Source organism: Rhamphochromis longiceps, linkage group LG7 (assembly GCF_057381845.1).
Source record: "Rhamphochromis longiceps isolate RC_006_pf linkage group LG7, R_longiceps_female_GT1.1, whole genome shotgun sequence".
Taxonomy (NCBI): Eukaryota; Metazoa; Chordata; class Actinopteri; order Cichliformes; family Cichlidae; genus Rhamphochromis; species Rhamphochromis longiceps.
Genome location: NC_140563.1, coordinates 32,411,698 through 32,435,258, shown reverse-complemented (window position 1 = coordinate 32,435,258; position 23,561 = coordinate 32,411,698). Strand labels below are relative to the sequence as shown.

The 23,561-nt window shown below is 39.8% G+C and overlaps 1 protein-coding gene across 1 annotated transcript; it reads right to left on the bottom strand.

Moving 5' to 3' along the window:
- Positions 1-16: 16 nt before the first annotated feature.
- On the bottom strand, positions 17-18,574 carry slc71a2a (solute carrier family 71 member 2a). The gene is made up of 12 exons (XM_085413382.1): positions 18,264-18,574; positions 12,125-12,223; positions 9,562-9,624; positions 9,173-9,300; positions 8,602-8,716; positions 8,195-8,413; positions 6,446-6,559; positions 5,142-5,213; positions 4,731-4,843; positions 4,496-4,593; positions 4,182-4,345; positions 17-3,254 (listed from the first exon to the last, which is right to left on the bottom strand). The coding sequence occupies exons 1-12, from the start codon at positions 18,279-18,281 to the stop codon at positions 2,982-2,984; spliced, it is 1,476 nt and encodes a 491-aa protein (XP_085269508.1). The 5' UTR covers positions 18,282-18,574; the 3' UTR covers positions 17-2,981.
- Positions 18,575-23,561: the final 4,987 nt, after the last annotated feature.

Genomic DNA, 23,561 nt, shown 5'->3' with positions numbered 1-23,561 from the left:
AGAAACAAAGTGTTGTTGAACTGCTTTTATTTCCAATAACCAACGACTGGCTTGTACACTTCCAGACAAGACGATAGACAATGTGTATTTACAGTGTACGACCCATGTACACGTGTCCTGTCCATGTACAATATTTACACTGTAGAGTCAGCTGGACTGCTGGTGAAGGAACTGAGTGTATGCAGTGGAGGATCAATTAAACCTCAGTGTTCACATACACACTAATATCCTGGCTAGGATCTGGGCTCTGTTTGTACTTGAAACTCAGTCACCCTGAAATGAATTTTAGAGTTCATTTAATGAAGAAGGCTAAAAAAAATAGCAGATAAGGTAGCTTTTATCCAGCACCATTTGATTTCATTAAGGTGGACCTATTCTGCTTTTCTGTTCTTCCAAGTGACAAATGTTTAGAATAAATAAAGCCAAATTCTCAAACATTGAGGTACAAACATTGTATGTACAAGCAATTTTAAACGGCTCTAAGTGTTTGGTACATATGTTTTTTTCTGCTCTTCGCTCTGTATGATGTCAAAGAGAGGGTCCTTATATGGTTATCAGCATAGAAGCCCCACCCACGTGCTGGTCAAGTTTTTGTTAGTGAGGGGAAGCCAATCAGAAAAAGGCTGGCTCGCTCAAAGACCTTGGTAAAAATAAGAAAAATGATTGGACTTCCCAATACGATTTAGCCATAAGTTTGGCTAAGATTTAAAGTAAAATATCAACTTAGCTGCACAAAGGCCTCGTATAAGATAAACAGGGACTATTTTGACCCATGAATCATGCAAAACTGAAGTTGAAGAGTAATACATACAGAGCTGGAAATGAGTAGAACAGGCTCAGGTAAAATAGATGCTTCATGGTCTAAAAATGACCAAATATATGCTTAATGGGAAAGTGCGAGTTTTATCTGTTTCACACTCGATGCCATGAGAGGAAGAAAATACTTATCCTTGCAATGTAAAAATATTTCAGCTTTAAGAAAAAATATGTTTGATCCCAATAAGCTGACTTTCTCCTGTAGGGTGAGGACATTAGCCAGAAATGGAAGACAAGCTTATTGTTAGCAGAGACAGAACAAAAAAAAAAAAAAAATAGGAGCAAGGACTTCCTGGTAGATTCAGAAAATGTGCCATTTTAACTCCACTCCAGGTACTGGTCGTACTCCTCTTCCTAACTTCTGCTGTTTGGGTGAATATTTGTGCCTTCGTGTGTGTGTGTGTGTGTGTGTGTGTGTGTGTGTGTGTAGGGGGGGTTTACGCATAAGAATGACTGGTCTGCAGTGGTTAAGGCAAAAAGTCAGTTTTACTTTTCTTAACAGGAAGTACTTCCTGTTAATTTTAAGTTTGAGTAAATTAAAAGCTGATGTGTTTTTGGGTTGGTTTTTTTTGCAGAAAGTCAAAACCTGTTTGGTGGGTGAAACTTTGAGTTTCACATAAATACTGATCATTGGGATACTAGTGTGCAGGTAAATATACTCAGGTGTAAGAACGAGAAAATGGACTGGTTGTCCGTGTGACCTGAATGAATTTAAAAATGACTGTTGGTCTTGTGTAACAGTTAAGCTGCGTAGTCGAACCACCCCACCCTCATCCCACTGAGCTACCACACAACCACAACAAGCAAGCCAATCCCACAGCTCAGTGACAATATATACAAACCATAATATCTTTCACATGTACATTTACATTTTAAGGTCATAAAGCCAGTCACTATGTACACTCTGTGCCATTTATACACTTTTAAACTCCTCAGCATACGTTGGAAATCTTCTCTAAAGCTCTTGTAGAATCTCTCTCCGGTGCTTCAAGTATAAGTTCATTCACAGGAATTATCACTGCTGCCAGGGGAAACACATACACCTCGTGTCGGCAGTATTTTTGCAAGTTAAAAGTAAAACTTGCATGAAAATACAGGGAGGCAAAGCACCCAGTTGAAGAGAAGAAGACAGGCAAAGACACTGGGTGGCCACAGGTACAGCTGTGTGAGGATGTTCCCACTGCCAGCAGCCAGCAGCACTTTTATAAAGTGACTTTGAAAGATAAAAAAATAAAACACAAGTGATGGAAGATAAGAAAAACAAGGTTGATTGTGAGGTAGAGTCACAAACTGGTACACTAAAGTGGGAAAAATAAAGGTAAAATCTATGTGGTGAAGAGGCTCTGTTGAGAATAAAAAGTTTTTAAAAAATTATCTGCATCTTTTGGATCGCCTGAGCTTTAGTTTTGCTCTGGTTTACATTTAAAGAAGGAAAGAAACAAAAAGATTAAATTGATATTTCAGGTGGTTGACTCGTCTCTCAGCTTGTCACATTCACACCTCAGTTAGCACTCTTAGTTCATAGCAAGTAAGATACTGTACAATTAAAAAAAATTTAAAAAATAGCATTACCTGTAACTAAAAAAGAAACCTTAACAACAACAACAATAAAAAGAGAGAGTATAAATCAACACAGATGTTTTGGCTGCCTTAAATACGATGCAGACGTGTTTCTTTTGTACGAGAACCAGAGAAAAACACAGCGTCAGAATGATACAGCTAAAAGGTAAAAACACCTTTTCTTAAAGATTAAAGATAAACAAAAACCCTTCAGTGAAAACTTCAAATATACTTTCTGTTAAAGTGGGCAGATCCTAAACCAGCCACGCCTCCTTCTCCATTAAAAAACCCCCAAAAAACCAAAAAACTACACAAAACTTGGTCCCTCCTCTTGTTTCCTGTCAGGCAACTAATCGTCTTTGATTCCTCTCTCCGATCGCATGATGACATCTTGTCCGCAGCTCTTTGACGAATCATTACCTCACTGGTCACATGATGTCACAGATCTGTGAATAAAAATGTTAGTCCCACCTTCCAGCAAATAGCTCCCTCCAGCCAATCAGTAAAAGTACACTTAGTTCTGCCGGACGGCAAAAAAATGTGTTCTTTGTTACAAAGCGTCACTCGATCAAACCACGCCTTTAGCCCCGCCCTCCACCTGTCCATCAAACGATGCTGTCGTGCAGCAGCGGCTCAAAGTCCGCGTCGCAGGCTGCGGGCGGGCTCTCCTCATCGCTGCCTGGCAGCGGCGTGTTGATGTGGACACCGGCCAGCGAGGACATGGACTCTTTACTGTCAGGGTGGGGCTTGTCATTGAGGGACAGCTGGGAGGAAGAGGAGGAGCAAGAGGTTTTCTCAGGGATGAAGAGAGCGACAAGGAAAGCGATGACCACGGTGCATGCCCCTAACAGGAAGGGCGGGCCTGGGATTAGCGCTCGCTAGGAGAAAGGGAGAAAAATAAAGCTAATTTCAACAACAAAGCACATTTAAGTGCAGTTAATTACTGACATGAGGATGGAGTCACCTGCTAATTTTAAGCCTAAAATAGCCAATCGTGTGAATTACAAAAAAAATAAAAATCACTGTAAAATTGGTATGAAGTGAGACACTATCCTTACAGACCAAAACCACTTCTCTGTAGCAGACTGTAAACTTGTTTACTTTTGCTGTAAAGTTGCATTTTGCAAGCCGCCTCAAGTGGCCATTAGAGGAACTGCAGTTTCTGGCATATTCAGTTTACAGCCCTTAAGACTTCTCCTTGGCTTGTGTTACTTTTAAATTGTTGTGGAAAACACATCTAAAAACAATCAATGACTCCATGACATCACCGGAACCTAAATAAAGGTTCAATAGGAAGAAAATGTCTTTATTTATTTCAAATGGCTGTATGGAATTAAGTTCCTTCATCCCGCACTTTTCCTGTGAATGTTGAAGGTGACCACATCCCAGTTTTAAAGCCCCAACTTTATAAGATGAGTAAGGTCATTTTCTCATTGGCTTCTTTGCAGTCAGACTTCTTATTGGGACCATATAAGGCTCACCCTGCTGGCTACTAAAGATAATGCTGATTTAAGGCACTACAGCACAGACCTGGAAGCCATAACTGTTCCAAAAGCGACAGGCTTCTCCAGTAGTACCTACTTGACTTGACTGTTCCCAGTTTTGGTGACAACAATAGAGAATGTCGAGGAGATGGTGTACCTGTTGCTCTGTCTATGGCTTTTTGTCAGACTCAGGGACCACAATGCTGTTTTTTTCAAAAATGCTGGTTTTGAATTTTTTTTCCAGTAGTCACTAGTCACTAGAAGTAAGTAGGCACTAGCGAAAAAGAGGCATTACTGTCAGGATTGGAGTGCATGCTGTACCTCAGTGGGACTGTCCAGTGGCAGGGGGTCGATGTTGTAGTCTCCCTGGATGGGGTCCATGGAATTAAACTCGACGTTGAAGAGAAAGAAGATGAATCCATACAGAGCTGGGCCGAGGCCGTTACACAGACCTCTGATGCCTGTGATCATCCCCTGCACCACGCCTGCAACAGGGCGGAAGAAGAAAGGTCATGAAGGCGCAGCAATGCAAGAGTTATTTTACTTCCTGGTTAAGTAACAAAAACCACAATCTGAAACATCTATTACACAACAGTGACCTACTGAAGTGAGAGAGGACAGATTTTATTTGTCACCTTGTTTATCGGGATCAGCAGACTGTGACACCAAAGCAGAAACTGCTGGGAAGGTGATGGAGGACATCGCTGCTACAGCACCAGCAGCCCACATCATCCTGTTGCAAATATACATATTTATACTTGGTTAAAGATGTGCATATCTGGTCTTTTTGTGAGTTGGAACTTAAAGCAAATACCAAAATGTAGTGTAAATAATTGCCTGCTACACAAGCACACACTCAGCAACTCTCACCATGGCTCTGATCCAAAGCCGTACCAGGCCAGCTGAAGGATCTGGAAGCCCAAACCTAACAGAACAGTGTTTTTAGTACCCAGAGTTCTCATCAGCAGAGTGAGGAAGAGAGTCTGTGGGCAAAGAGGAGACGAGAATTTACAATTATTTAACAGTTCACTAGAATTTATTAACATCTCTTATCGTAATAAGCAGTGTAAGTATAAAGTTGACAGAGAACAAGTCACCCAAGTGTGTATGTTAACTATCAGCCTAAATATTTACTGATGCACTGCTTATGAGGGTGAGTTGTTCTTCTTGTTTATGGAAACTAAAATAAAACAGCGATTTTTTTCAATTATATCCTAATGTGTGTGTAAAATAGGCTTATATTTAAAAGGAGTAATAAATAGCCTCTAACGTGTTGGTTACCTGAGCTACAATGGACAGAATGCCCACAACTCCTATAAAAACAGCGAGGGTCGTTGAGGAGAAGTTTATGACCTGGAAAGAGACAAGAAATAATTTTTATTGATACTATATAAGACAACATAATTTTGTTCCACATTTTTAATTGATAAAACAAGAGAATTGCAGCTCAACATGGGTCAAGTGGGTAGTGAATTAATTCTGAACATATAGTTAAGATCAAAGTAAGCAGGTATTCACACATCAAAAGAGTTGCAGCTTCATGCCCTGCCAAGAGCTCCACTTAATAAATAAGATGATATCATCTGCATAAAAACTAACATTGCAATGTTCAGTTGAAAAGTAAATATTTATGTACAGAGGAAATTGCAAAGGCCCTGATCTAGGCCCACAAATCTATGATTCGTTAATTTTGTCTTACCTAAATTTGTTTGTACTCTATGAATTCATTTATGACTCCCTCAGAACATGAAGGTCTAGCTGACTTAGAAAATTAATTCACACAACATTCAACTAACTACTGCTTATAATGATTATGATTATTTTTGCAGTTTGGTCATTTACAATTTTCCAAAACACCATAAGCCATAAAGTCTCAGAATTAGAATTAAATGCATAAAATAAGACATAAAATATACATAAAGAAAACCTATTCTTACAGGCGTTATCCAATCCTATCTTCTTCATTCATTAAAAACTTCCATCCTTGCTGGATGTCATCACTTATAGTCAGATTTCAGTGAATTTCTAACAGATCAGTTGCGCCTATTCTGGCATCCTCCTCGGACACTATTGTTCCAGTTTATTCAGTCAGGTTTTCTCCTGGTTTTTTAGCTCAGCGTGTGGTCTTCTGTCTTATATCGCCACCTCTTTCTCAATTTCACCTCAAGGTAAACACGTCTCAATGTGAAGAGACATGTAAGTGTGCAGATTGCACATCGGGTTTCCACGAGTTCACTGATTTCAAATAATTCACTAATATATGCACGGTAGAATAAACAAAAATGGCCTGTGAAAGGTTTATGAATCTGTCAGTTACTTTGCACATATACTTATTTTTTGTGCAGGTAAGAACATTTTTACACACATATTTCAGAATGAGGAAGATTTAATGTAAAGACAGACACAAAAGAATGGCTGACCGTCGATGCAGCAATGTGATCCGTGGCTTAAGTGTTTCACGCTACAGCTAATGACCCTGTCTGCTGTGTGACTGTTGGTAGATTCGTGGTAATAGTATTCTTAACAACATCAATACCAGCATTGACGCTAATATTCTTGGAAAATGAGTGCGTCAGGTGGCTCACCTGTCTCAGGTAAAGGAAAAAACTGGAGTACTGTCCGGCCTCAGGTAGGTAAGACAGGAACACGGTGATACAGATCAGTAAGACTGTGGAGTCCTGGCCCACCTTCCTCAGAGACTGAAGGAGAGAGATAAAGAAAGAGAGAGGGAGAGAGAGACAGGAAATACAACACCGAGGCTGTCAGATGATCAGTTAGTCTTCAGTTAGTGTCTGGGATTCAAAGGGTCAATGTTACAGGTTCTGACGTGCAAATGACTTGCATCTCATTTCTCTTTATTCCCCCCCCCCCCTAACAGAAATGAGCTGTCATGCATTATATAATGTTATAGCATCATTAAATTATTAAAATAAAGTTACTGCGTTGAGGAACATTTACATACTGTGTCCGAAAACAGAGAAGAGAGTCAAATCACTGAGGAAAGGCTTCATGCAACTACAAAATACACTATGACTTAGGGCTGGGCGATATGGCCTAAAATCCATATCACGGTATAATTTGAAGCACGTGCAGTAACGATATATATCGCGATATATTCTTTTCTTCTGTATAACGTATTTTCCACACTATAAGGCACACTTAAAATCCTTTAATTTTCTCAAAAATCGAGAGTGTGCCTTATGTATGAATTCTGGTTGTGGTTACTGACCTCGAACCAATTTGGGCGTGCAGAAATCTGTTAAAAAATGTTTTAGTACAACTTTGGTAAGCTGCACTGCTTGATGGATTGTCAGAGCATTACGGCTGCCATAGTGAAGAGCTTCGGAGTAATCTGGGTCAAAAACTCCGTCCTGTTCAGATCCCAAAGTCAAACGAACAGAGTTAAAAATGGTCTAAATTCTTTCATCTTTAATAAAATCATCAACGTTGCTGCTTTTCCAGGTGTAACAATTGAGTTTAACATCCAGGCATCCATGAAAACAGATTTATTAAATTTAATGGAGTTAGCAGGTTAAGTTAACAGGAAGTTAGCTCGCTAGTACCACTTAAACATAACAGACCATGTTCTGACTGAGAGATTTTTGAAACGAATTAAAACGTACAGCTCTGCTACCACTTCCAACATAAGTGAAGACAGAAAACGAAACAGCAGTGGCGTTTGCAGGGTTACTGAAGTTGGACTACCTGGTATATAATGTTGTGCTACGTGATTGCTAGCGACACAGCTATGTTAGCATAACATTAGCACAGTGAAGCTGGAGGATGAACGCCAACTTTTTTTTCCACTCCATAAAAGTTAACGTGAGGGATTCTGGTGGTTAGGGACAAATACAATCACATAGCAGGATGCTATACACGGGCCAAACTTCAGTCAGGAGAATAACTGAGATTATTCATCCACAATACGAGGTTTGTCATTAATATACTGCAACAACATGGGAATAGAGCAGCTGCGAGAGAATTCAACATTAATGAATCAATGTTACAGAAGTGGAGGAAGCGCAGTTTTTGGCTTTCCCCATATTTCAAAAGTGCTTCATCTCTTTGCTATGACTGTCGCTCGCCATAATTTGCAGAGGATAATGGTTGTAGCCGCTGCGATGCTTTCGACCAAAACAGGCGCAGCTTGATGACATCATCAACATGCGCTATCACGGTAGAGCGGTATAGTCAAAATCTCGATCGTTGGCCAAATTTATATCATTTCTATCGTATATAGTTTTTATCGCCCACCCCTAACCAGAGTAATCTGATTTGAGCTCATTATTTAACCAGCTAATCAAATATGGTTCTGTAAACGATTAGTTACTGACAGCAAATGGGTCGGCCTGCTCCCAGGAAATGGGCGTCCCCCAGCTGCTGAGCCTCATCTTGTCAGGCAAAGACTCGGGCACGGCCAGCAGGATGAAGCAGATGTCAGCCAGAGCGATCAGCGTGGCCACCAGAACCACCAGATTGTCCCCGTACCAGGCAGAAAGGTACGCTCCGATGGCCGGGCTCGTCACCAGGCTGGCTGCAAAGGTGGCCGACACCTGAAGGGATGAATTTCAACAGAGCACAGCTCAGGTATTTTTCTGTCCTGAGTCATGTCTGCACACAGATTAAGCTGATCTGTCAGTTTCTTTTCGTGTAAGATTCAGTTTCAGGAATTCAATACCATCAACAGTCTGTCTGCCTGATGCACTGTTTGATTTTAGGGGTGTACATTAGGACTCCTTACCAGACCATAGGCTGTACTCCTCTCTCTCTCATCCGTAACATCGGCAACGTAGGCGAAGATGACTGAGAAAGTCACGGAGAAAGCTCCAGACATGGAGATCATGGCGAAGTACCACCTGGAGGAAGTGAAAAATAGATTCAGTTTCAAGAAGACTGATACGAGAATTTAAACTTCTCTGACTCTCTAATTGACTGAAATCCAGCAGTGAATTGATTTTTGACAGGCACACTGAAATATTTCATTAAAAGATTGACTATTTCACTCAGGTCGGATCCATTAGAGCAGCAGTTCCTAACCTTTTACATCTGATGTAACTGCCCAGCAACACTGTTTATGTTCAACTGCATAATGCTGTACACATTTTAAACTCAATATCAACTAGTTTGAACTCTTTGTGTCTCAGTTTAATCAACAATGTTACTTAAGATTCTAACTCACATTTCAATTGCTTGAAATCTTGCTATTTCAACTATTAATTTGTGTTAGCTCAGAAGGTAAATGCTAGCCATACTTTCCGATGTAACCTTTTTTAGTCATAATATTGTTGCAACAGAGAATATTAGAGTCCTACCAGGGGCTGAGCCTCATCAGAGGGATTGGAGCACAGGTGAAGAAGACGGTGACCAAAAGGAAGGACCGCCTGCCCCATACATCTGACAACGCACCAATCAGAGGCGCAGACATGAATGACAGCAGACCCTAGAAAGGCGGAGTCAATGATAAAAACTGTTTAAAAAAGTTGCAGCAACAGTGAAATATATCTGTGTGGTCATGCCATGCTTGATTCATCTTTTATTCATGACGGTTTTCTGTCATTATTACTTATCACGCCTAAAGTCTAGATATCGTTCAAAAATGACCCATTTCATTGTAGCTATTTTCCTAAATCACTGTTACACCCGTTTAATCTGTATAGCATCAACAGAATGAGTCACAAAATGGAAAAGTTGAGTTTCTTACCTTCACGCCCTGAATGAGTCCATTCATCAGGAATGTGTGCTGGGGAAATGTTTCATGCAAAACCTAAGAAAAAAGATACAACACCATCACGGATGAAACAGTATGAAGCAAGGTACAGAATGTATGCAGTTAGAGCTGGAAAGTCTTGGACAACTTTCACAATTTTTCATTAAAAACTATTAAAAATAAAACAATCAAGCCACTGGAAATAAGGCTGTGTATAAAAATAACAGTAATTTCTCATTGGTTAATGCAAAGGTTTTTTTTAACCCCTCAAATTACATCTTATGATCTATACTTCATTCACACTCTGACATCCCTGGACTCGCACCAGTTTGCATACAGGGAGAACTGGTCAACCGAGGATGCGATCGCCACAGTGCTGCACACATTACTGAAGCACTTGGAACACAGGAACACCTATGCACGGCTCCTCTTTGTAGACTACAGCTCGGCTTTTAATACCATCCGGCCATACAAACTCCGTCCCAAACTCCACCAACTGGGACTTAACTCCTCTCTGTGCAACTGGATTGTGGACTTCCTCACTAACCGTAGACAGAGTGTCAGAGTGGGTAAGAACACCTCTTCCACCCTTGTGGTCAACACCGGTGCCCCTCAGGGGTGTGTTCTGAGCCCTCTGCTATACACTCTCTTCACCCATGACTGTATTTCCTCCTGCGCGTCCAATCTCATTGTTAAGTTTGCAGATGACACTACAGTGCTCGGACTTATATCCAACAATGATGAGACAAACTATAGGACAGAGGCGCAACAACTAGAGTCATGGTGCCACGACAATAACTTGGTCTTAAACACCAAAAAGACCAAGGAGATCATTGTAGATTTCCGGAAGAGGGGTCATAACAACCATCTGCCTCTCTTCATTGGCAGTGAGGCGGTGGAGAGGGTGAGCAGTTTTAAATTCTTGGGGGTAACTGTGACCGAGGACCTGTCCTGGGGCAACCATATCACCTCAGTTGTACGGAAGGCCCAACAGCGCCTCTACTACCTGAGGAGACTGCGGAGCGCACACATTCCCAGATCTCTGATGTTGAACTTCTACAACTGTGCCATCAGCAGCGTTCTGACGTATGGATTTCTAGTGTGGTTCCCCAGCTGCACCAAGGCCGATCAGCAAGCACTCCAGCGGGTGGTGAAAGAAGCTGGCAGAATTATTGGAACAAGTCTGCCAGAGATCAGTAATATCTTCCCCACTCGCTGTCTGAGGAGGGTGCACAGTATCCTGCGGGACCAACATCACCCTGCGCGCCACCTTTTCCATCTGCTGCCCTCAGGGAGAAGGTACAGGTCTATACAGGCCAGAACATCCAGACTGGCCAACAGCCTGTATCCACAGGCTGTGAGGCTCCTGAACTCTCTGCCCCCCTCTCACGGACAATAACCATATCCAACTTCTTAATAGCAATGAACTGGTCTGCATTGGTGCATCATATCTTTATTCTCTTCCCCCTCCTGCCCCCCCCCCCCTCTTTCTTAAATAGATAACTATCATATCTGATATCATATCTCACAGTACAATAATATTGAATGGGTTGCATTGTTGTATTTTGTCATGTTTCTCAGGTCTTTGTCTGAATTTATACGAACATTATTGCTAAGGATTGTCTTATTGCATTGGAGTCACACTGGGTTAAATATGTACACTTGGGTTTTAAGGGGTATTTATTATTTTCTTCTTTTTTTTGGGTTGTATGGAAGCCCCAAACGCAATTTCATTGTTCTTGACAATGACAATAAATAAATAAATACTAAAAAAAAAAAAATACATATTTAATTTCCAAAGTTTAAAATTTAACTCATCTTGATCTGCAACATATATTTTTGTACTTTGGAACACAAAGGACTAAGATACACCTGCTGATCTTACAAACAATCACAGCCAAATTTCCCAGATTAAGGTTTAAGTCTAGTCCCAAACTTAAAGAAAGACTCAGTGGAGATGTCCACTGAAAATATTTATGGTCTAGGACTGGGAAACACACATAATCAAAACACATAAAATTACTCTGATATTCTTTTACCATATTTAGATTTGTATTATTTTAATGCTTTCAAATGCATGTAGATGAGATTTGTTAATACAAAATCACTACTTTTTCTAATGCTTTACATTTTGACAAACCTACATTCACAAAACCAAACCCTCTTCCAGAGAACAGAATAAAGACTGGATTACTACCAAAGGGTTCATTTTGGTTGTAATAGGGGTTTTGTCCCATATTGATGTAAAATAGCCATATAGTGCCAGTCAGATTTGAGAAGGACAATCCAATAATATAGATTTTTCAACATCTTCTTCTAACTATAAACAATATAGCTCAGTCTTAATTCAGTAAGTGCTAAATCCATTGTAAAATGCAAAGCAGACCTGGAAAAACGGACTAACAGTGAAAAGGACACTGACATCATCTCTGCAATAATGCTGCCTACACAGCATGACTAATTTTCATTTCTTGTTCGGTCTTATTCACACGGAGGCTTTGAATGAACCGGGGTAGTTATATAGATGTTAATGTAAAAACCAATCGGTGTTACTCACAGTGAGCATGGGTGTGGTGAGTAAACCCCAGGAGAAAAACTCCAGGAAGATCACCACCACGGCATGATACACGCTGGGCCTGCCAATGCCCTGCTGGAGCTGAAACGAAAGAGAAACAACACAGACATGTGTCATATGATCATGAATGGATTTTAAGGTGGTATTTCAGCAGGACTTTAAACAATCATCCATTGAGTTTTAATGGTTTCCCTTCGTTCCAGGCCCTTATTTTGTGTTTTTTGGTACAAAAAGTCAACTTTCACAGACAGACGCTGGTTACCTGCCATTTTTTGTCTCAACATGACATTATCATCATCACATGGTAATGTTGTTGAGAGCGGGGACTGTTTCCAACATTGTCCCCTAGGGTCTGACATCTAGGATTTGCCAGTGAATACTGAAATTATTGACACACCAAGTCAGAATTTATGTGCAAAATATTTGCAAAAATTCATGGAAAATCTTTTGTTTCTTCTTGCGTTCCAGAGCTAAAACGTCACATGATAAAAAAATGATTCTCGTGTCTTCCAAAATTAGGTTTTACTAATAAATCCGTGTCTACTTAATAAGGTTGCAACATGCCGGTGAGAGACAGCAGCCTACGATTGTCATCTTTTCTCCACCTACCTGGTACCCCTCTTATTTAGCGAATTATGTGAGCCATCACCACAGGTTGAGGCCACCATTACAACAAATGCCACCAGATAAAGGTGAACCACTGGAACACAAACGAATCTTCGTCGCACTCATACGAACCAAAGATTTTGCGTTCCTGCAAACAAATAACAGCGTTACAATCCTTCCTCAAACACAGTACCAGCCGCGGCCATTTTCTTCTCGCTTCGCCAAGGCTGCATGGCCAGAAGCATGAAAAGCAAATCATCATTGTTGTCGTTAAAGCTTGGACCAGCGTGACTATGAACCAGACTTGGTGTGAGGCAAGATTTACATTTGTTTTTAACTGGATTTCAGTGTTTTAGAAGCATAAACCGAGGTAATGGTTTTTTGGAAGGGATAAACACATAGGGTTAAATAAGACACTTTTTATGGCAGACAGGTAAAACTGCAGTCTCAACTGAACCCATTTTCTAACACGTTTTAAAGATGATTAAAACACAGCGAGTATTAAAACTGGAGCACAGCACATGAAGTGATTACCAGCCGGCTGACACAGATACACAGGATTTAGGTGGCAAATTGGACCATTTTCTATATTTAGTTTGACTAAAAGCAGGTTTCACTAGCACACATTAGAACCACATAGATTATGTGTTACTCTTGGCTGTCCTTCTGTACAAATAATTTTCACAAGAGCAGGAGTGATGTGGAAAAGATTCCTGTACGACCAAATACAACATTCTTCTTTAGTGACTCCATAAAATGACACGATTAAGAAATTATATTTGCATAATTTAAAATTATGGGTAATAACTTTTGTTTGTTTGTTTTTTGCAGGAATTAGCCAATTTGTGTGGCAGGTGTTGTGGGAAATAAATACTTCTAATTACCACACTAACATGTACATCATGGTTATTTGTCTTTTTAGTGTTTGTGCACAAAATATTGGAAATATTACAAAACTATAAAACTAATATCCCCCATGTGTTATGTTTATTTAAATGTTGTTGTATTTCATTTATATTACGGTGTTAAAATCATACTAGAATACCCTAAATACATAACTCATTTAATAATTCTTTTATTTTTTATAGTATTATTGAAACAAATAAAAAAATTTTTTAAGTACTAACAGGAGACAATTGTCTACATAAATGTAATGTTTGTACAATTTGTGTTTAAAAAAATTATAAACAGAAATGAATGAAAAGTATAAATAATGAGATTAGAACATGTCAGAAAAGTTGTCATATATCACCATCTGAGGGCAGCTGGAGCTGAATGGTTCAACTGCATTTTTATAGAGAGAAATAGAAGAAGGCTTGGAGAAAATTGAGCAAAAATATTTTATGATTTTATGGTAAATTCTGCATGACACAAACCATAAATTGTCTATGGTAAATAGACAATAAATGATCAAACAGTAACTAAATATGAAGCTAATGCTGAGCCCAGCTTTTTGGACTTGCCTGGACTTTGTCAGCATCCTGAAGTGATAAAAGGTTTAGTTTGAGGCTTTGCAGAAAGATCTCTGCTGAAGCCAAAGCACATTTACTCCATAATGCTATATTATTACACAACGCACTTAACCACCTACCTGAGCATTACACAGTGGGGCTGTGTTTTTACAGATTTACTAGAGAGGTTGTAATGCATGTACCCAGATGAGCTGCAGAGCTGCAAAGCTGCCACTAGTGCTGTTGTCCTAAAGGCATTTACAGGCAGTTTCTACTAGACATGCATTAACTATGTACCGTACAACCATGCTTTCACCTTTCGCTACAATTAAATATTAAGTGACGCTTTTAAACTGCATTTGCTGACCACATTAACAAACAACCCATTACTAAAAAAGCTATTGGTCTCTTTTAGTCTTGCTACCTTTGTTTATCTAGTTCCTGCTGTGATTTAAGTTAAATATAAAATTTAATTCCCGCCTCTCCTGTTTCCCCCATATCTTATTGTTAAGCTCTGTCACTGTGTTAGGTGTTCCTCTTTTATTTTGGTAGTCTTTATCTTTTGTATTTAGTTTTACTTCCTCTGTTATCATTGATTCGTTTCAGCTGTCTTCCAGGTGTTTCCCCTTCCCTTGATTAGCCCCAGTGTGTCCTGTGAATATGTAAGCTTCAGTTTCTTTTTGTCCTTTGTCATATTGTCTGCTGTATTGTTTGCTCTAACGACTAGTTAGCAAAGTGCTCTAACAGTTACTTTGCTGATGACCTCATGGTCTTAGTGGCTAGTTTTAAGTTTTTAATAGAACAAGATGTTCTTTTGGTAGATTTTGGTCACTTTCAGAGAGAAACAGATCATAAAGCTACATATGCTTTACACTATAGTTACCACATGTTTAATGTCACTTCACCTCCTCACTTGTTTTTCTTGCAAGTTCAATTTAAGCCTCTTACCAATTTAGTTTTCCATTTAATTGTAATTGTAGCAAATGATAGATGCATTTTGTATGTTCCCCAGGAATGTGTTACCTAATGCTTGCACTAGCATAAAATCAGTTCAATATTAGGCTGGGTATTTTGCAGACATTTTAAGTGACAAACATGACACTTCAAATAATCCAAAACTGAAACCACTATGAAAATTTGCTACAGCAAAAATAGTGGCAGAAATATAACTTAATATAACTTAATCTTAACTTGGGGCAAATTCCGCAAAATATGTAAGTAAATAAGTAGACAAGTGTCCTAACCAATCAAATTTGAGTTCACGTAGACCAGAGGCTCCGAAAGTGTGGGGGGATGCACAGCCAATATTGTGGGGGGGGAGTGCGGTATGAAAGGAAAAAAAAACAAAAAACACATCGGGAGCAGCGCTGGGCTCTCCAAATCACAGACAAACAGTATCCCACATTCTTGATTTTTAGTTCACAAACACTTGTTGTAATGACTAACTACTCCTGACATTTTGGAGATGTTAGCTCTTTATACAGGAAAGTTACAGTGAGATACAAATAATATCAGGCTGATCCTGCCACGATTTGTTCCCCTGGTTCAAATCACAGACAAACATTATCCAACAGCTGTTTATGTTTTTAAACCCATTTTGCACAGAGAGGCATTTTTTGAAAAATGTATTGATAGCAATGTTGAATATTATTACACAGGAAAAAACAACTACATGTAAAATAATCACACCGTGACGCCTCTGCCTTTCTAAATGGAGGACCAGTAAATCTGTGTGTATATGTAAGTGTGTAAAACCTGAAGATAGTCAGATTGTTGTATGTTGTCTCTATCTGCCATTCATCTCATGTAAACAATAACGTGGCGCACAGCATGACGTGAAAAAAGGCACATACCTTTGACGAACTCTGTATTCCTCGTCATGTAATACAGACGTAAACGCAAAAACTGAGTTTTAAACAATCTCAATTTTCGGTGATTCGAAAACGCCGTTTACGTGTGGACGAAAGGCCCAAACGCATAGAAACAGCTGCGTTTTCAAAAATACCCGTGTAGGTGTACCCGCGATCATTTTTTCAAAAAAAGTTTGGGAACCACTGACTTAGACAATGACTTAAAATAACTAAATAAATAGGTGCCCTGAGGCAATTGAAGATGGCAGCCGATTTGCAAGACTTGTTTCTAGAAGGTCTCGGGGTCATTTTTGTGAGAAGAAAATCATAGAGGACTGACTCTGTTTGCTCCATCTCTCCAAAACTTGGGAATTTCTTTGAGTTAGGTCTCCCACAACTGCTCCCGTTGATGTCAGTGGTTTCACCTTTGGACTCAGCAATTTAATTTTTTTTTTTTTTTTTGAGTAAGGCAGCAGGGATGTGCAGCTTTATTGGCTGAAAATTGGCTATGTTGACTGCTGTCAGCTTATAGGAAAAAAATATTCGTATTTTGTACCACATATCTTGGATTCAACTTAATGAACTTGATAGTGATTATTCAAAGATACCGATTATTAACAAGGTTAGGATTACGACAGTTATTAATTATAACAAAGACTTCTTTGTCTCACTCTGGAATAAACAACAAAAAACCCCAATAAACTAACAACAAATTTTCTCTCATGACAAAACCGTCATTTGAAACAACCCCTTAATGAAGCAATCTTAGCTAATCTTGTGCACCACATACATTTAGTCGTTTCAGTGATTTCCACTGAGAAGCAATTTAATCATTCAGCTTGTTAAATATGAAAAAATAGTGGAAAATTATACTGTCAATTATAGGTGACGCATTCAAGCGAAAAGCTTAAATCCAAAAAGATTATTTCCACTTAATGGTACCAGTTTAAATTAAACTCATTTATTATTGTCTATTATTGTTTGTGTTCAGAGACACTTTGGTGATAAACCACTAAGAAACATATTTATGAGGATCGCTTTATTTGCTTGAGATAAATAGTAACAAACAAATTGTAGTCTGAAATATCTGTGAAGGCAGATGCTTTTTCCCTTTAAGGCAGAGGTCCTTCTGGCCTCTCAGTACTCTTAATTTTGGCACACCTTGATCACCATACTTCAAACAATTATTCCCATTGATTAAACTTTAATCACCTGGCCAGGAAAATATCAGAAAACAGTGAATGTGCTGTCCATCACAGGTGATGTATTTATGCACCAAACAATACTACTGCTGTTTTATTCCTGGTTTATTATTGTCTTAAATCTTCTCATCAGATTTCTCCCAGATATCTTCTTTCCCTACTAAATCTGAAGATATTCATTTCACCGAGGAAGAAAAGCAGCAAATCTCAGAAAATTGTTCACACTTGCATCACAATCACTGGTGGCTATGGTGGGGGTCTTCAGCTTCTGTAAATGCCTGACTCGTCTTCATGAGGGATGTTAAAATGGACGCTGAGGCTGCGGAGCGATGAGTCTGCAGTGTGCGCCCTCCCCGGGTGAATTTCACGCATGGAGCTGTTATGTAACAGCTGATGGATCCGTCCTGACCACAGCAGCATGCACTAAGCTGCAGCCGTCTGTGTGCCACATTAAACCTGCCCTGTCCTCTCCCCGTTACTGTGCACTCACCTCCAGCCATTTTGGACCAGACCTGCTCTGTCACGGCTGATTATTATTATTAATATTATTATTGCTATTATTATTTTTAAAATAACAACACTGTCACTACTCAAACATCCCATTTTTGCCTTTTCCCCTTTTAGATTTGTTACGTTTTAGGTTTTTAATCATTTGAACAGTAAACACAGTAAAGTATAAATGATTTAAGCAGAAATTTCCACGTTTTCTTGGCATTTTGCTGTGAAAAACACTAAAAACAATCTTTTTAAAGCTGCACTGATTTGATAAACCAGCCTTACGTCATGTGTTTAATTCCCTGTTATGTCATAAACATACAGCCCTTTAATTGTTTATTTATTTGCTGAGAATTGAGTATTATTATGGTTGCGTGGGTGATTGAACTGGACTGAATACACACGTCATTTATTGTCATTGATTATCAATATCTAAAAACACCTGCTGGACAAACAGAGCTGTGCGTTTATAAATGAGCAATAAAATACGAGTAAAAATGGCGGGTCGTGCACCCACCCCAGCTCCGTCCTTCATGATGATCTTCTTGACCAACAGCACTCGGCCGGTGGCTGCCGCCGGTTCTCCCGACGTCTCTTCGCACCTGCCGCGGGTCACGAAGCATCCGTGCCGCGTGGATATCCGCGGTTCTCCGGGCGCTTCCAGGGTGTCTACTTAATGAGTCCCCACGCAGAAGCTAAAACCGAGCTAACGGAGGATAACGATTACAGAAACGGTGACCGGTAATATCCACAGCACCTCTTTCTCTGGATCCTCCGTTCTCTTCAGCACCGAAACGTCCGCAGCAGCTCGGAGACGACGTCACTGACACTCAACACCCAGAGGACTTCCGGCTGGTGCTCTTTTCACAATAAAAGCCGAACATAGTCACGTCATTCCATAGACTGTATATAAAAGATTGAGCCCTCACTGTAATGTCATAAAGTTCGCATTTTGGAGCCTAAACGGCAGAGGTGGGTAGTAACGAGTTACATTTACTGAGTTACATTTACTTGAGTAAGTTTTTGAAAAAAAGTTACTTTTAAAGTACCTTTTTTGCACAATACTTTTTACTTTTACTTGAGTAAATTTGTGAAGGAGAAACAATACTTTTACTCCACTACATTTGCAAAATTCAACTCGTTACTTTTTAAAAAAGAATTCGTTTAACACATTAGATAACATCCGCCAGTGGAGTTTCCAGTAACTCTTTTACCAATCAGATGTGGCCATGCAGTCACATGACCAGTTTGAAACTGTGGAAGGCAGAGCGGGCCAAGCGTTTCAAAGTAGCGGACACACGGAAAGAAACACATGAAAACATGGCATGCGATTTTTTTTTCAGTCGCGTTATTCAGCTCCTGCTCAAACTGTACAATTGAATCTCAGGGGTTAGAAGTTCAAAGGTCACGATGCAGGGTCTCGCACTATACGGCCTGATGCTCTGATGCGACTTGAGTGCTCAAACTGTGCGTCCATAACATGAAGCTTATCATACAAAATCTGTCTCTCGCTCTCCCTCTCTGTCTTTCACTCACACAGACACACACCACCACCATCAACTTTGCTAAATTACTAATGAAACACATTGACCAGGCAGCTGCAATTGAGCAGCAATGTCCATCCAACTCTTTTCATGGAATACGGAAGCGTAGTACGGATGCGTAGAGCTGCCACCCAGGCAAAAGAAAAATAGAGCTATATCACGTTATAACGTGAAAAGTATATTGTTCTAACAACATTATTACAATATACATAATTATCACGTTCGTACAATATAAATATTATATTGTACGAACGTACAATATAATATTGTACGTTTGAACAATATATGTTTGAACAATATCAATAACGTGATATTGTTCAAACATGAAAGGTATATTGCACTAACATGAAAAATATATTGTTAGAACAATAAACTTTTCACGTTATAACGTGATATAGCTCTATTTTTCTTTTGCCTGGGTGGCAGCTCTACGCTTCCGTACTCGGATGAGCTTGCCACAGTTCTACAAGTTGTGCCTCCATCTCATGTCCACTGCCATGCTGCTCCGCCTTTTCACTTTCATTTCTGCTTGTGCGTGCGCAGTGTGAGAGGCTGCGTTGAGGGGCGACAGGATTTCAAACAGGTTTGATTTTCTTGCGACCATACGATTGATGATTTGGAGCTGGTCGTGAGGTGTTAATCGCTTTTCGTTACCCCATGTATACTACATGATGCATGACACACAATTAAGGCGAAACTCGGGCCGATCCCCAAAAAACGGTTGCGCGACTGAAAAATCGGCTCAAAATGGGCCAAAAAAATTGCACAGTGTATGCCCAGCTTTTGGAGGCTAGCTTCATCCAACTCCCTACCCTGTGGTTGGAAGGGGTGTTTTTCATAATTTTGCAGCCACGCAGACTGAGGTGTTTATCTTCTCAGGAGGGCCATGGAGAGATTAGAGGCTACATCGCAGCTCCAGTCATGGCCAGGGCTGGACTGGGACAAAAAATCGGTCCGGGCATTTTGACTAGAGACCGGCCCACCAGGTATTAGGCTATAGGAAAAGCCATAAAGCCTTTGAATGAAAACAGATGCTGTTGTGACAGTGATGTACACTGTCTTGTTGGTATATGTATGATTTCTATACATTTTACGTCAGATAAAAACTTTTTAAATGAGAATAAGAAAGAAAAGTATTTCTTTGTGCCCCCCTTTCCCTGATAATGCCCTACCTGGCCCCCCTGGGAAAACTTTGCTAGACCCGGCCCTGTACAGTTACCAGCTGTTAGATACTAAAAAAGGATCCTGGTGTTATTTGTCTCTCAGAAACAGTTCATAGCTTCCCTTCAACTCATTCCTGTCACCTAAAAGGTAAACCTGTTTCTCCATCACCTGTTCAGCTCTGATGATTCAGTAAGAACATCTCCTGGTTTCATCTTCATGTTTCCCTCTCACCAGATAACCAAACCGACATCATGACCAGCAGCTTTTACAGCCCTGGCTCCAGCAAACATCAGCTGATACTCGAAATTAATATTAAATAAATGCTAACAACAGCTGATCAAGCGCAACATCTTTCTGGCACAAAGTGGGTGATAAACAAGAGAGAAAAGCCGATCAGCTGATCATTGATCAGTTTCATGATTGAAGTAGCAACAGGAGAGGGAGGGGGAGAGAATGAGAGGAGAAGAGGCAGCTGGCAGCGTAAAGACAGAATAACTCCAGCTTTGTGTCTTTTTCCATTGTAGCTGAAGTACAGGACAAACTCTGTTTGTTTTCAGCTCAATACGAAACGCGTAATATTTTTTCTGAATGCGGGACGATTCTGTTTGTACAGGATGGTTGGAAACTCTACTAACCTTATGAATAAAATAAAGTTCACTATCAGTAACATCATAGCACCCACCAGCTGTATAGAAACTCTGTCATGCTAGCTAGTAAGAGTTATTGTAACTGACTGTAAAAAGTCAGCACAACGAAAATAAACTACACCTGAACTTGGTTTATATCTGACCCAGATAGACTGCAGGTCATAACTTCTTACCTGAAGTTCATTTCACCTGCAGCCGCCTCGGGTCTCTCCTCCTCTGGCCTCACCTTTCCCTCATCCACCTGCTGGCTTCTGTGGAAGCTCCGCCATAGCCACCACCAAACAATTGAGTTATTTTTTACACATGACCAGCATCTGGCCAATCCACCACCTCTCATTGTTTATACTCTTACAAAAAAAAAAAATCATCGGCCCATAAAAACGAAAAATTACCCGGTGGGCCGATGGCCAGTCCAGCAATGGTCACGGCTTCCATCACTGTCTTTCCCCAGAGTAACAGCCAAACAGTGCAAGGAGGATCTATTGGTTCTTATTTTAAACTTAATCTGGAATTCATTGCAAACTGTTTGTGTGGGATATGAATGACAAGATTTTGTTTTTCAACAGGAGTTAGTAAAAAACATCTCCAGTGTGATCAAATGTTCTTGCCAAACATCTGCAGCTTGGCAGTGTATACATTACTATAATGACCAGACCTAATTCTTTTGAAAACCATACATCTTTCCACAGGTCTCAACTTCATCAGACATCACCTAGACACAGAGATGGATGAGTCCAGCACAAACAGCAGCCTAACTGGCTAAGATGATGGGTCCATGGGGTCAGGAAAGCCAGAAGCAGGGGAGCTGGAGAGGTACCTTTCATGCCCATTCACTGGAGGTGTGGATCTATTGCATGGCTTTCCTCACATCAAGAAGCTTTCGATCAAAATCAGTACAGCTCTTCCTGCATCTGGAGCTTGTGAAGGACTTCTCAGTCATGCAGGACCCCTGTTCACTGCTAAACAGTTACAGCTTCACAGAAAGAACCTTGAGAGCAAACTGCTGCTGAAGCTTAACCATCACTTCACTGAGTGAAGAAATGGCCCGTTTTTGCTAAATATGCAGTAATAGATGCACACCCACACAATTTATGGTAAACTGAGCTGCCTTGTATGGACATATGTTGAAGATGCCTCGTTCTAATGGTTTCTCTGAGGCTGCTGTGCCATTTGGAGCAAAAGTGAATGTAAAGTTTACAGCATATCTTGTCACTGGAAATTGTTTGCACTGTTTATATTATTTACTGTAGGCATTGGTGAAAAAAGCCTTATGTTGTGAAAAACTGAAATCTGGAAATTAGAATTGTTGTGCCTTATTCTGTTGATGTTTTTACATATATTCCTTTTGAAAATACAAAAATTTGTATATTTATTTATTTTTGTTTGTCTGATAGCATTTATTTAAAAAATAAATCGGACATTTCAAACAGTTACTCACTGAGTAGTCTTTTCTCCAAGTACTTTTTTACTCTTACTTGAGTAACTTTTTTGAACACTACTTTTCACTGTTACTTGAGTAATAATATTTTAAAGTAATGCTACTCTTACTTGAGTACAATTTTTGGATACTCGACCCACCTCTGCTAAACGATTCAGATATTTTTCTTCACAAGCAAAGGGAAAGTTAACAGATTACATTTCAACAGTATGGCTCAGTTTTCCTACCATTACCTTTTCAGTAATACAGTAACATAATGGATTACTGTACTAACTATTAGGGCTGGGCCATATCATACCGTTCATGGTAATACCGGTATAATGTTGGGCAATGATAAGAAAATGAAATATTGCAATAGAATATCGGTAAAACGCGCATGCGCAGTGCCTTTGTTTTCATATGCACATGGCCGAAAAAGCATGGTTGCGGTGACGGAGAATGAGAAGGGCGAAAGCGGATCGTTATTTTTGGTAGAGCATGCTAGCGAGCCGTCGTTATTACCGTGTTTTTTGGAAAATACGGCACACTTAAAATCAATCCTTTGATTGTTCTGAAAATCGACAGTGCCCCTTATAATCCCGTGTGCCTTATGTATGAATTCTGGTTTTGTTTACTGACCTCGAAACGATTTTATGTCGTACACGGCGCTCGAAAATCTGTCAAATGTTTCAGTACGACTTTGCTAAGCTACGAAGCCGCACCGCTTGATGGATTGTTGGAGCATTATGGCTACCGTAGGCAGGAGCCTCGCGGAGTGATATGTACTGTGCTTCAACATAATATTACAGTATTGTGTGTGTATAACCTCTTTTTAAGTTTTGTGGATATTATACATGGTTATGCTGAGGATATGTCGGCCAGTTTCCACTGGAAATGTCTTTTGGTTAAAGTGTCAGCAAGGAATTTACATTCGCACTGTTACGTTTTTATATAACTTTAATGCAGATTAAAAAAAACAGCTGCTTGTTTAAGTGAAAATACATTAATGTTTTTTTTTTGCACTAATAAAGTTGTGGAGTTGT